This window comes from Schistocerca gregaria, chromosome 3 (assembly GCF_023897955.1).
Source record: "Schistocerca gregaria isolate iqSchGreg1 chromosome 3, iqSchGreg1.2, whole genome shotgun sequence".
Lineage (NCBI taxonomy): Eukaryota > Metazoa > Arthropoda > Insecta > Orthoptera > Acrididae > Schistocerca > Schistocerca gregaria.
This window is the reverse complement of record NC_064922.1, coordinates 463,171,761-463,185,824: the sequence shown is the minus strand read 5'-3', so window position 1 is coordinate 463,185,824 and position 14,064 is coordinate 463,171,761. Positions and strand designations below refer to the sequence as shown.

At 39.1% G+C, this 14,064-nt stretch overlaps 1 protein-coding gene across 1 annotated transcript in view; it reads left to right on the top strand.

Moving 5' to 3' along the window:
• The window catches only part of LOC126356120 (aminopeptidase N-like), a 238,540-nt gene extending 230,858 nt beyond the window's left edge, over positions 1-7,682 (top strand). Inside the window, exon 17 of the mRNA XM_050006821.1 lies at positions 4,970-7,682. Coding sequence (XP_049862778.1) covers positions 4,970-5,122 — 153 coding nt within the window. The 3' untranslated portion in view covers positions 5,123-7,682. The remainder of the gene's footprint in view (positions 1-4,969) is intronic.
• Positions 7,683-14,064: the final 6,382 nt, after the last annotated feature.

Here is a 14,064-nt window from a genome sequence, read left to right as displayed (position 1 = left end):
AAGTTACAAATCTATTTTACACTTGACATTCACTTTTATAATATGTCATTTAATCCCTGGAGTCCTCCTCTTCCTCTCAACTCGTATACTCTTAGTATATACTATGTCTACCTATAATTCAAGTCTCTCTATCCTACTATTCATCAATTTATCAGAGTATTTGGTGCATTGACTTTTCTTAAATAAGCGTCATGATTAACTCCTATCTTGCTTGCATTCTCTTTCATTACTCATGCGTCCTTCATATGTACACTCGATGTGTGTATGTTTCCCTATGTACACATATTCTTTCCCCTACAATACCTGGCAGTTCTCACATCACAACAGATTTCTAGTCTGTAATTTTAATGTTTGTTTATAAATGTAATTTTGTGTGTATGCAGATGTGTGTGCATGTAGTCTGATTCTTCGGCCTTCTTATCTGCAGATAAGAATTAGGTTATTGGAAACCATGGAAACCAGGAAGGAATTCTGCAATAAAAGTAGATGAATATGGAAAGAGGGAAAAAAATAGATAGGTCCTCAAATGAGAAGTAAGAAAGGAAATAAATAGGAATGGTTGCTAAGATTGAAGAAGAGAAGAAGATAGCCCCAAAGACAGGACCCCCCCCCCCCTCCCCCTCCTTCCGCAGGATCCCTACTTCACAGGTACTTGAGTGAGACACCAGCGGAAGTTTGGTGTTAAATCGTCTCCTACAGAACGGACATTCCCACCTTCACCTTTGACGTCCCCGAAGGAAATCTTAGCAACCCTATGGAATCAGCTAATGGTGAAGAATCAGTCACACTTGTTTGCAAGGGTGGTTTGAAACGTGTGGTGTGTGTTTTGTGTTAGTCATGATTTATGTGTTCTCATAAACAATGCTTTTATCAACAATACCCTCCTATTTTAAAACTGATGCAAACCCTCCCATCTACATCACATCTAATAAAAGCTATTAAATATTCTATACAAAATAGAAAATTATATGCAGTGGTCTAACAGTTGTTCAGTTTGTCACATTATATTATATTTTCCACAGACATAATATTCTTATTCCATTTATTTCATGTCTAGAGATAACTTTCTTTCTTATTCTGTGATTCTCCTAAGCTGTAATCATATCCAGTTTTCTATGTAATAAGATTATAGGATAGTTTAAGATTTTAGGAACAGATGACAGAATAGTTTAAGATTTTAAAGGAATTTGGTGCAGGAAAACTATTTTGGTAGAAATACCAAAAACAACTGGGATCTGATGATCATCACTCAGCCAATTAACTCAGAATGTTAACATCCCTGTGGGATAGATGACTCTGCCCGGATCCCATGGATCTGCTATTAACTTTTCTTGTGTACTGGCAGACCAGTGAGCGGATGTGTAATCAGCACCAGTGAACAGCAACAGGTGCCTGTGGCATCGGTTGTTGGTTTCTGTGTAGGCGTTGGTGGACAGATGTGGAGGTAGGTTAGCACTGGTGAACAGCAACTGATACCGGCGGCATCAGATGTTGGTTTCTGTATCTGTGTGCCCTTGATATTTGTGAGAGAGCTATCCATTACTTGCACCAGATCTTCTTAGTCAAAGTGATCTTGGCACATTTCACACTGGAATCTTCTTCACTATTTCTCAATTCAATTTTTTTTCTCTTTTGAATACTTGAGCATGTCCCAGAGTCTCGGAGCAAATCCTTTATTGGGTTTGGTTTAGTTGATATGGCAGCATACACCATCCACTTTTCTCGTTTTTGGGTCTTAAAATTCTTGTTTTTCGAGTCCTTTTTCATTGGTCACCACGTTCTAACATTTTTGTGACAACTTTTTTAATAGGCCTTCTCTTCTGAAACTGTGCTCTTTCGGCAACACTGTCGGTATATTTGGACTCCATGTGCAATAACAAATTTGCACTTTCAGTATAAATATTACACTTCTTGTAAGTAGCCCATGTCATCTCACATTATATACAATAAAGATACATTTACTACAGAGTTGGTTTAACAAGCACAGAAATCATAAACATGTCTTGCCTCTAGCAAGTCTGTGTTAAGGGGTACTAAAAATCTTTTTTTTCTCAACCGTTCTTTCGTCACTAACAATAGTCACAGTTACAAAACAGCACAGAATAACACAGAAGTCCTTTAGTTCTGCTGTGCGCTTTCATTACAACTTCCATGGACTGACCAGCAAGTACTTGTCAGTGCCGTTTGACTGCCATGTCTACAGACTTCTCACGATAAACTTCAGGACAGCACACAGAGACAGGTGACATGCAGTAGACAGGGTTCCTTTCTCCCCACTCACATCTAAAACATCGTGTGTTTGAGATGGTGGAAGGCCATGTGGTTCTAGAATTTACACCGAAATCCTCGAAGCAGTACAAGCTCTGCCCCAGTCTTTTGCCCTTGGCCCACCCCCTACCATCCCTGGAACCACATTCATCTTGACTTTTCTGGGATCTATGTGGCTCATTGTCATGGATGCTTAGTCTAACAACCTACATGTGGGCAGTATGACGTCCACCACTGGTGGCACTCTCACTGCTCTCGTCCCATATCTCTCCATTGGATGGCTTCCCTACACCGTCATGTCAGATAATGGGCCCCAGTTTACTGCAGTGAATTTCCATCAGTCCTGTACCTCTAATGGCATCAAGCACCAATGTAGTCCACCATCTCACCTGTCATCCAATGCCAAAGTGGAGCATATGGTGCATATGTTTAAGCAATAAATGTTGAAAGTGGTGGGTACTTCCAATAAAACAGATGCACTCACACTGTTTCTCAGCACCTACCATTCCACCCCCTTCCATGACCATGGCACAGTAGTGCTCTTCTGTGGGCCGCAGCCACGTGCTCTCATCCACTTCCTCACCCCCCAAGTAAGGGAAACCCAGGCCCAGCCTGCCAGGCACTTTCTGCTAGGTGCAGCCATGTGGGCATACTCCACTTTTCTGCCTTCCCCAGAATTATCTAGGGTGCCTCTGACCCTATGTGCCCTTTTCAGGGGGAGGGATCTAGTACCCCAGCCCAGTGCATTTGTAGACCTGCTGGATGGTATGGACATCAGTGATTGCCAATAGGTGGCACTGCTGTAATTGCAGGTACTGCAGTTGCTGATGCAGGCACTGCTACAAGTCATGCCTTTCCAGCCAGCCTATCAAGGCCTGCAATCACCCTTTAAACCTAGCACTGTGGCCTCTCCAACTGTTACTTGTGATTTCTCTGCATTACCATATATATCTCACTACACATTGTTGTCTCAGTTCTGAATTCTCTGCTTCTTAGAATTTTGATCTTGGTTTGCCCTTTAGACTTGTTATTCTGCCATACCATTTCCATTATCAGTCATTCTCTCATGTCGCCCACCTGTTATTCTCTGGTGAAGCACTGTCAATGCTCTTGGCCAGTTGGGCAACACTGCTGGTTCTGAAGTCATTTCCAGACTTGTTTGATTCCAGTCACTGTAGATATGAACATATCTAGTAACACACCACTAGTACTGTGTCATATTATTACAGCATTATGTTTCCTTTAACTTGCATTAATCCACATTTAGAGCAAGCTGCCATTAATCTTACCAAACAGAAAGTCTATGCACGTCACCTTTATCCTCCTATGGTCACTCAAAGAAAAACACACTACTGCACAATACAACACCATAAGCAAAGAGACACAGTTTGCTGCCCATTCTGCCCATCAGATCATTTACACATACAGAGAACAAGAGCGGTCCCATCACACTTTCCTGGTGTCCTTCTGATGATACCTGTGTGTCTTATGAACACTCACCATCCAGTGCAATGTAATGTATTTAGCTACTCAAAAATTCTTTGAGCCACTCACATATCTGATAACCTATTCCATATGCTTGGATGTATGTTAGCAGTCTGCAGTGTGGCAGTGTTTGAAATGTTTTCCAGTAATCTAGGACTATGGAATTTGCTTGCTGACCTTTGAGCACACCTACAGAAAGTTACCTTAAAGAACTAATGACACAACTACTGATTAATACACAAATCTCTTGAGTAAAAGTGGCCTAAAGCCAAGGATCAATCACGACATAGTTCTCAGTTTCCAGATCCTGTCTAGAGCAGAAAAATTTGTAAGAGGCGTGGTCAGGCCTTTTTTTCTTTTCAGTGAAAGTCTGATGACATGAATAGTGAGCATTGTAAGTGAAGAAATAGCTTATGGTATAGACTATTGAAGAGTTTTGGCATGAATTTTCTGCCAGGCACTTAATTGTGAATAGCACAGTAATCATGTAGATGTAGGTGTAGACATAGATGTAGATGTAGATGTAGAGTTCAAATTTGCCATGAATTTTGTATTGGATGAGTATTTGCAGTCACCTTCAATAAACACTCTTGAATTGAATTCATACTGGACTAATGAAAGGCCATTTATTAGTCCTTTTGATCAATTAGATAAATAAAATTACAGGTTGAAAACATTTTATTGTATTGTGACTAAATGGCTGTCTTATGCATAAATGGGCTGCATATTTCAGAAGCCTGGCAAGGCATCTGAGAACATAGGCACCACCTAGGATGATAACAATATTGTATAATCAGTTAAGTATAGAAAACAGTCTTAAAATAATAAATACATGGAGCAACACAAAGAATCAACACTCAAGCTTTAGACTTACTTATCTATCACAAGTCAAGAACAGATACCATCGGTGACCATGCAGCTCTCTTGGAATGAAATGATAATTAAATCAAGACCCTAAGCTGTTGACACGCATTGATATATATCAACAGGGATGTTGAAAATGTGTGCCCCGAATGGGACTCGAACCTGGTCAGGGCACACATTTTCAGCTGTTCGCATTGATGTATATCAACACCTGTCAACAGCTTACGGTCTTGATTTAATTACCATTTCTCAAGGTTTGGCTCACATTACTACATGACAGGAGAGGTCGATAAAATTGTCAGGACATTTGACATATGATATAAGTGCTCCATACGTTGTGTTTCTGTTGCAGGTAAGCTTGCTGGCAACCTCAATAGGGAACCAAGAACTGACATCAGCAGTATCATCAAGGCATACTAGCTTAGTGCATTGTCATGCCTTGCATCATGCTGCCTCTCATTGGTTACAGCGCTGGATACAACAGCGACAGCATAATGCTGTTTGAAGAATATGACATACACCTTGCTATACAAATCTCAAATGATTTACAGTATAAAAGGAGCTGAGTGCTTCATGTCTTTAACTGTATTTTTTTCATTGTTATCCATTCTCAAGATCCTTTTACCATTTCCCAAAGTAGCCTGCTGGCAGATAAAGCTTATTCATTGCACAGGAGGGACTTCATATTTCATTAGGAATGCACAATTCCAACAAAAACAGACTGCATGTTTATACTGTATCTTTATACTGTCCCTAATCTTAATGCAAAAATTTGAACAATTATTGTAAGGCATAGCTGCAGATTCTTGTCTACTTCTTTAAACAGAGTTCATTCAACTTCACACAGACATGTGCTTGCCCCACGATAATTTTCAATTTACATTTTGCACAATCATTTAGATACATTTTTAGGTTAAGACACAGCTGTAGATTCTTGTTTATTCCTTTAACCAGAGATTATCAACTTTGCTGGCTAAAACCCAGTCCCACACACTGTTTCTAAAATGCTGTCTAAACTATGGAATCTCTCTCTCCCAAATGGCCTAACCATAAAAATACCCTTCGATGTGCATTCCACCCCTCCTGTCACAACGACCTTCATATTTTAAAATTCCATCAGTCCCTATCCCTCACAAACCTGATACCGCAAAAACATGTCTCCATGGCAGAGGCTTCCCAGAACCACTTCTAATCCCTCCACAAGATACTGGTACTGTGCAATACTTACCACATACATACCATCTCTGAAATTGATACCCTTGCACTCCAACACTGGAGGAGCTTTCCAGACACCACTTTCATAAACTATCCAACATGTTGACATCTTACTTCCTTCTTGGGGTGCCACTATGCGTCAACATTCATTCTGTTTACAGTGAACCCCTTTCTAACCCTTCATAGCACCCAGACCCTGCCTAGCTGACCTCTTAAAATTACCACATGCTCCACAACTCTCTCCCAATGCTCCACAAAACCCAGGACCCAAGCAAACCCAAAAACTCTTATTATCCTATCCACCAAAAAATCCAGTCCCACAGAAGTTTTCATTCTATCCAAAGTCCTCACACCTACCATTAGCCTCACATCAAAGTTTAACCACAGTAAACTTCACAAAGGCATGCTTTCATTCTCCTGATTACTCCAGTGGATGCACTTCTTGCTACTAATCCCTCCAACCAAAGCCAACCTAATCCCAACATTGAACTGTGGCTCTTCCAGTTCATACCACCATCCAATCATGACCCTCTCCCCATGCTGCTCTCCCAAATAACCATCCCCTAGTCAGCTCCCAAGAATTCCTTACCTCCAACTTGGCCTCACCATCCTTTCCCAGAACCCTTCCTAAGAACATTAACCTTTCAGCAGAAGAAAGGACAGCCATACACAACTTGGAACACATCCTGACCTAATCATCCCACCTGCAGACAGAAGTTCCATCACTGATGTAATGAGTTGCAGGTACTACGTGACAGAAGGTCTCTGCCAACTGTCTGACCACTCCATCTATAAGCTCTACCAGAGTGATCCCATCCCAGAGGTCCACCATAACCTCTAGTCCCTACTGAAATACATAGACCCTTCCCAGAACCTCTCCCCAAAGTTCATTGCCCTGAAACCTCCAACAAGACCCCATACAAGCTCCGCAGAATCGACAAACCCAAAAATTCTGTACGTCCCAATGTAGCTGGCTATTCTGCTTCCACTAAAAGAATTTCCGCTCTTGTTGACCAACATCTCCAACCAACTGCATGAAACTAGCCTCTCACATCAAACATACTAATCACTTCCTTCACTGACTCTCCACCATACTCACCCCTTTACCTCCTGGATCCCTCTTTATCACTGTTGATGCCACCTTCCTATACACCAACATTCTTCTTGCCCATGGCCCTAACGCTATTAAACACTGTCTCTACCAATGTCCTTCAGATACCTAACACACCACCTCACTCCTTTTACACCTTAACAACTATACCCTGACTCACAATCATTTTTCCTTTGAAGGGAAGGTATGCAAACAAATCTGCAGCACAGCCATGGGCCTAACTATGCCAACCTGTGTGTTAGTCTGTTGGTTGGTTTTGGAATAACCATGCTGGGAGCAGCCCAACAGCTAACACAAAGCGTATGAATCAGTCGGAAATTTGGGTAATGAGAGATAATTACTACTTGCAGTACTGTAAATAAAGCATGGATTCTCACTGAAACTAAATTGGTGCCATGATCCATCTTCCTCATAGCATAATAAAAATGCAACACATCCTACAAATACTGATGTCGATAAAAATGAATAATGTATATAGGATAATTTTTCTTACTCTGTCCATGGAGATTTTTTAGAAAGTCTGATTTTCCAGCAGACTTGGTGCTTAACAAAAAGTCAGTTGTTCAATTATTATACATATATATTTAATAGAAGTCGCTATTAGGTTTTACTGACATCATTAATTTATCTATAATTTTCTGTGGTTGCCAATCATGCAGTCCATCCACTAAATCATGATGATTAGCACATATATAGTTTAACATGTCTTGCAGCATGGAAGAAATTACTGCCTCTTCTTATGGTTGCAAGCAAAAGCCATGCTTATCAATGAATCTTGGAATATTTTGGCGTAATAAACAACAGTATTCTTGCAGCTATGATGATTTTTAATATATATATTTCCTTGCATTTTTATGCACACATAGCATTTACTACACACATTGTTGATGGATGAGTAAAATTTACACATCCATTTTATGTGAGATCTTAAATGTAAGTACTCTGAAGTAAGACTGAAACAAAAATTGTTAAAAAAAATTGAATATTCTCCGGATATTCCTCTTCTGTTACAATGATAACTTTAAAAGCCTATCTTTGACGTCTTCTGTGACAATGTACAAATTTATTGCTACTAATGATGAAAAGGAAACATTCATATAAATTAATAATGAAAAAACAATAAAAATGTACAATATTGGCAGCTAGTTGCTTAGGTATTACGCAGTTGCCCCCTGCTCCACATTGACATTGTATTGAGGTGTAGAGTGTTAGGCAGGATCATATGTTTAATCAGCTGTTATCTATTACCAATTTTTTTTCTTTTTGTAGGGGGGGGGGGGGGGGGCGCAGAGAGCCCTTCAGACTTCCATCATGCTAAGTGGAGATGTCAGCTTTACCTTATTAAATATACATATACTAATCCAAATAATTAAAAGGAAGCCAAGTTATAAAAAGGGGTACAAATACTGTGCAAATTCAACAATGCTTAGTTTAGTCAAGTCTCATTATTGCGCCCACATGAATGGCAAGTATTTGTCAGCCTAGCACTAAGACTTTAACGGTTGCATCCTTGCTGAATACTCTTAATTTGTGCATGTCCATTTCATGCGTAGTGAAACAGCAAAGTCATTGTGTGTTGCAATGTGGATTCCTCCACAAATATTTGTTCATTTCTTGGAAACAGTGTGCATGCTTGTGGTAATTTTGATGCTGTTTACAGTCCAGGACCCTTTGTTTACCTGTTGTAACACGCTTATTCAGCAGAGAGGAAATCCATTGATCAGCATCTGCCAATTAAGTTCCTTATGAAACACTTCTCCATTTATTCAGAGTTGAGTATAGTTTAGTAAATAATTTTGTAGGTTGTCACAGATGTACTAAACATCAACACACTTCATTTTTGAAAAAAATAAAATTAAAATCTCTCTTACACAGGTTCCTTGCCTAATTGCCATCCAACTCTATTAATGACTTATTTTGTATAAAGAGTGTGCTTTTGTATGCTGTTGCTCTTTAAAGAAGTTGTTATTTACATAGTTACAATTTTAATACATTCATATGTTACATATTGTTGCTGACTCTTCACTCACACTTATTTCACATTGAGTTTCAGTTTTGGGAACAGTTAAAATGCTACATTAGCTTTAATTATTTTCACCAACAGTCGTATCAGTTTAGTTTGTAAATAACAGATTAATTTACATTCATATTACAGAATAAGTATGTGTAACCTCAGTTACATCGATCATCCTTATATATGCATATATATCCACATGTTTGTGTATCATAAATCTTTACATAAGAAACATTATACAGAATTCCTTTCACTTTATTTATAGGAGCTTGTTGTTTATTTATGGCACAAGTGAGAAAGTATCAGCTTCTACTTCAAATACACTATGCACTGCTTGCCTAACTATGTTTAGCGTCACCTCTAGGAATGAAGGAAAGAATCTATTTGACTACAACCCATTGGATTACTAAGGAAAGGATGTATAACTCCTATATCATGTTAAAAGAAGACTCTTAACCAGCATTGTTCATGGTAGATTCTCATTATGTTCCTACTACATGAAATAGACATTGTTCACTCCAGACAATGGGTCACTTAAGTATTCATGACATGTGTTTAATTGCTATAAATGTTGTTGTCATTCAACATGTATCAATACAATGTCACTTACCGGACTGCTACTGCATACATTTTGAATCATTCATTCATATCACTTTTTCTTACAAGTAGATTTTATTCATTTGAGGTCGGGCTCATTAAACTTGTATGGTGCCATGTCACTCTCTAAGCTTTTCATTTCTTCCTTCATGCTGTGTTGATGTACTGGTTGCTGAAAAGGAAAAACATAAAACTAACTTAAAACTAAGTGTGTAGTAGCTCAGCGGCCACTGATTGAGTCATTCTTTTATGCCAGTATGCAGCCGTTTTATTCATCTGTTCTGCCCAGTATATCACCAGCTTCAGTTACCTTTACCCTGTAATGAGAAGCAACTACAAAATTCTATAAAGCATGAGATATTTATGCTCCTCGTCTCTGTATCTGGCTTTCATCTTAGCTGTCATTGTTCATATCCTTAAACATATCTTACATGTCCTGTAGTTCACTTTCTGTAAACACCTTCACATATCTGTATATAGTAGGTTAACATCATTACTTTATGTAGATATTACTCTTAGATCCATGTACATTTCCTTAGTTCAACATTGCATATATATATTAGATGTAGTCCACCTTAAGTTTATAGTTATAATATAGTTATTCCTTCTTTCTTCCTTTTTTTATATAATCCTTACAAATATGTTTGTGGGCGAGTTGCATTTAATTGCATTAGCGGGTTGCCATTTATGATGTCAGCTGTCTAATAATTAAAACTCCTGCAGCCATATTTACATGCACATGTGCACAAGTCGTTGCTTTCACCTCATCTGTTGCGATTACACCACAGTGTGTGTTGCAAGTTCTGTTCTGCTTCACCACTCCTCACATCAAGTGAAGTGCTATATTATTAATATCTCTCTCAAGTTTCCCTTTATACATCAAAATACAAGTAAAGTCTCTTATATCTAAACATGTTTCCTTAACATTGTGTCAAAAATGTTTATTCCACAAATGCCTTTAAGTCCTTGGGGGGGAGGGGTTGAGACCTTTGTCTCAACCAGTCCTCTTGTAAACCAAACTGTAAGTTCCAGGATATGGGATATTGGAAATTATATACGGTCCGTATAAATTGCAGCTTCTTGTTTAACTTTCCTATTTTTTCTTACTTAGTATGGGTTCGTAACAGAACTCACTGGCCTTCACTGGACTGTGTAAAATGCTTGTTTCTGATCATAGATTTTCTTCCTATATTCAATCGTGTTTTCTACTGTGTTTTCTGCTTGTTTCATTTTCTCCTGTAATGTCAATTTCATTGCTGATATTTTTGGTAGGGGGTGACTCCCATTCATCCTCCATTTGTCTGGTGTAAGTAATTAATTCATTTGGTATGAAACTGTTGGAAGAATTTGTAAGATTGTTGATGATCTGCATGATAGGTGTGACATACTCTACCCATTTTGTGTGTGTGTACAGTGTGTATGTTTTTATGAACTGATTAATTTTCTTGGATTCTCTTTCTAAGGGTGATGCCTTGGTGTGGTATCTTGATACTAAGATGTGTTTTATACCCTGTGATATCATATCTGTTCTATAAAATATATGGCATTATCAATAAGTATCACTCATGGCTTTCCTATCCTCCTCAAATAATCTTCGATCCTTTTCCTGATGGAGGTCACTGTTGCACTACATACAGTGTACATCTTCATATTCTTTGTAAAAACATCATGTAGTGCTACTACATATCTTGCTCCACCCTTGCCTCTTGGATAGGGGCCAGGCACATCCAGAGACTCTAAATCTAGAGGTTCAGGACACTCTCTTGTCCTAGGGGTGGGAAATTGCCCCTAAAGGCGGAAGAATCAGCAATGATCAACGACATGAGAATGCAGAAGGCAATGGAAACCACTGCATTAAAGACACGTAACGTGTATCCACAGGACATGTGGACTGTAGTTGAAGAAATGTCATGATGATCTCTCCATTGGCAAAAGATTCCGGAATAGTCCCCCATTCGGATCTCTGGGAGGGGACTGCCAAAGGCGAGGTTACCATGAGAAAAAGATTGAATAATCAACGAAAGGATAATGTTCTATGAGTCAGGGCATGGAATGTCAGAAGCTTAAACGTGGTAGGGAAACTAGAAAATCTGAAAAGGGAAATGGAAAGGTTCAATCTAGATATAGTAGGGGTCAGTGAAGTGAAGTGGAAGGAAGACAAGGATTTCTGGTCAGATGAGTATGGGGTAATATCAACAGCCGCAGAAAATGGTATAACAGGTGTAGGATTCATTATGAATAGGAAGGTAGGGCAGAGGGTGTGTTACTGTGAACAGTTCAGTGACCGGGTTGTTCTAATCAGAATCGATAGCAGACCAACACCGACAACGATAGTTCAGGTATACATGCCGGCGTCGCAATCTGAAGTTGAACAGATAGAGAAAGTGTATGAGGTTATTGAAAGGGTAATGCAGTATGTAAAGGGGGACGAAAATCTAATAGTCATGGGCGACTGGAATGCAGTTGTAGGGATGGAGTAGAAGAAAAGGTTACAGGAGAATATCGGCTTGGGACAAGGAATGAAAGAGGAGAAAGACTAATTGAGTTCTGTAACAAGTTTCAGCTAGTAATAGTGAATACCCTGTTCAAGAATCACAAGAGGAGGATGTATACTTGGAAAAGGCCGGGAGATACAGGAAGGTTTCAATTAGATTACATCATGGTCAGACAGAGATTCCGAAATCAGATACTGGATTGTAAGGCATACCCAGGAGCAGATATAGACTCAGATCACAATATAGTAGTGATGAAGAGTAGGCTGAAGTTCAAGACATTAGTCAGGAAGAATCAATATGCAAAGAAGTGAGATATGGAAGTTCTAAGGAATGACGAGATACGTTTGAAGTTCTCTAACACTAAGGAATAGCGCAGTAGGCAGCACAGTTGAAGAGGAATTGACATCTCTAAAAAGGGCCATCACAGAAGTTGGGAAGGAAAACATAGGTACAAAGAAGGTAGCTGCGAAGAAACCATGGGTAACAGAAGAAATACTTCAGTTGATTGATGAAAGGAGGAAGTACAAACATGTTCCGGGAAAATCAGGAATACAGAAATACAAGTCGCTGAGGAATGAAATAAATATAAAGTGCAGGAAAGCTAAGACGAAATGGCTGCAGGAAAAATATGAAGACATCAAAAAAGATATGATTGTAGGAAGGACAGACTCAGCATACAGGAAAGTCAAAACAACCTTTGGTGACATTAAAGGCAACGGTGGTAACATTAAGAGTGCAACGGGAATTCCACTGTTAAATGCAGAGGAGAGAGAAGATAGGTGGAAAGAATACAATGAAAGCCTCTATGAGGGTGAAGATTTGTCTGATGTGATAGAAGAAGGAACAGGAGTCGATTTAGAAGAGTTAGGGGATCCAGTATTAGAATAGGGATTTAAAAGAGCTTTGGAGGACTTAGGGTCACATAAGGCAGAAGGGATAGATAACATACCATCAGAATTTCTAAAATCATTAGGGGAAGTGGCAACAAAACGACTATTCATGTTGGTGTGTAGAATATATGAGTCTGGTGACATACCATCTGACTTTCGGAAAAGCATCATCCACACAATTCTGAAGATGGCAAGAGCTGACAAGTGCGAGAATTATCGCACAATTAGCTTAACAGCTCATCCATCGAAGCTGCTTATAAGAATAATATACAGAAGTATGGAAAAGAAAACTGAGAATGTGCTAGGTGACGATCAGTTTGGCTTTAGGAAAAGTAAAGGCATGAGAGAGGCAATTCTGACGTTACGGCTAATAATGGAAGCAAGGATAAAGAAAAATCAAGACACGTTCATAGGATTTGTCGACCTGGAAAAAGCGTTCGACAATATAAAATGGTGCAAGCTGTTCTAGATTCTGAAAAAAGTAGGGGTAAGCTATAGGGAGAGACGGGGCATATACAATATGTACAACAACCAAGAGGGAATACTAAGAGTGGACGATCAAGAACGAAGTGCTCGTATTAAGAAGGGTGTAAGACAAGGCTGTAGCCTTTCGCCCCTACTCTTCAATCTGTACATCGAGGAAGCAATGATGGAAATAAAAGAAAGATTCAGGAGTGGAATTAAAATACAAGGTGAAAGGATACTAATGATACGATTCGCTGATGACATTGCTATCCTGAGTGAAAGTGAAGAAGAATTAAATGATCTGCTGAATGGAATGAACAGTCTAATGAGTACACAGTATGGTTTGAGAGTAAATCGGAGAAAGACGAAGGTAATGAAAAGTAGTGGAAATGAGAACAGCAAGTAACTTAACATCAGGATTGATGGTCACGAAGTCAATGAAATTAAGGAATTCTGCTACCTAGGCAGTAAAATAACCAATGACGGGCGGAGCAAGAAGGACATCAAAAGCAGACTTGCTATGGCAAAAAAGGCATTTCTGGCCAAGAGAAGTCTACTAATATCAAATACCGGCCTTAATTTGAGGAAGAAATTTCTGAGGATGTATGTCTAGAGTACAACATTGTATGGTAGTGAAACATGGACTGTGGGAAAACTGGA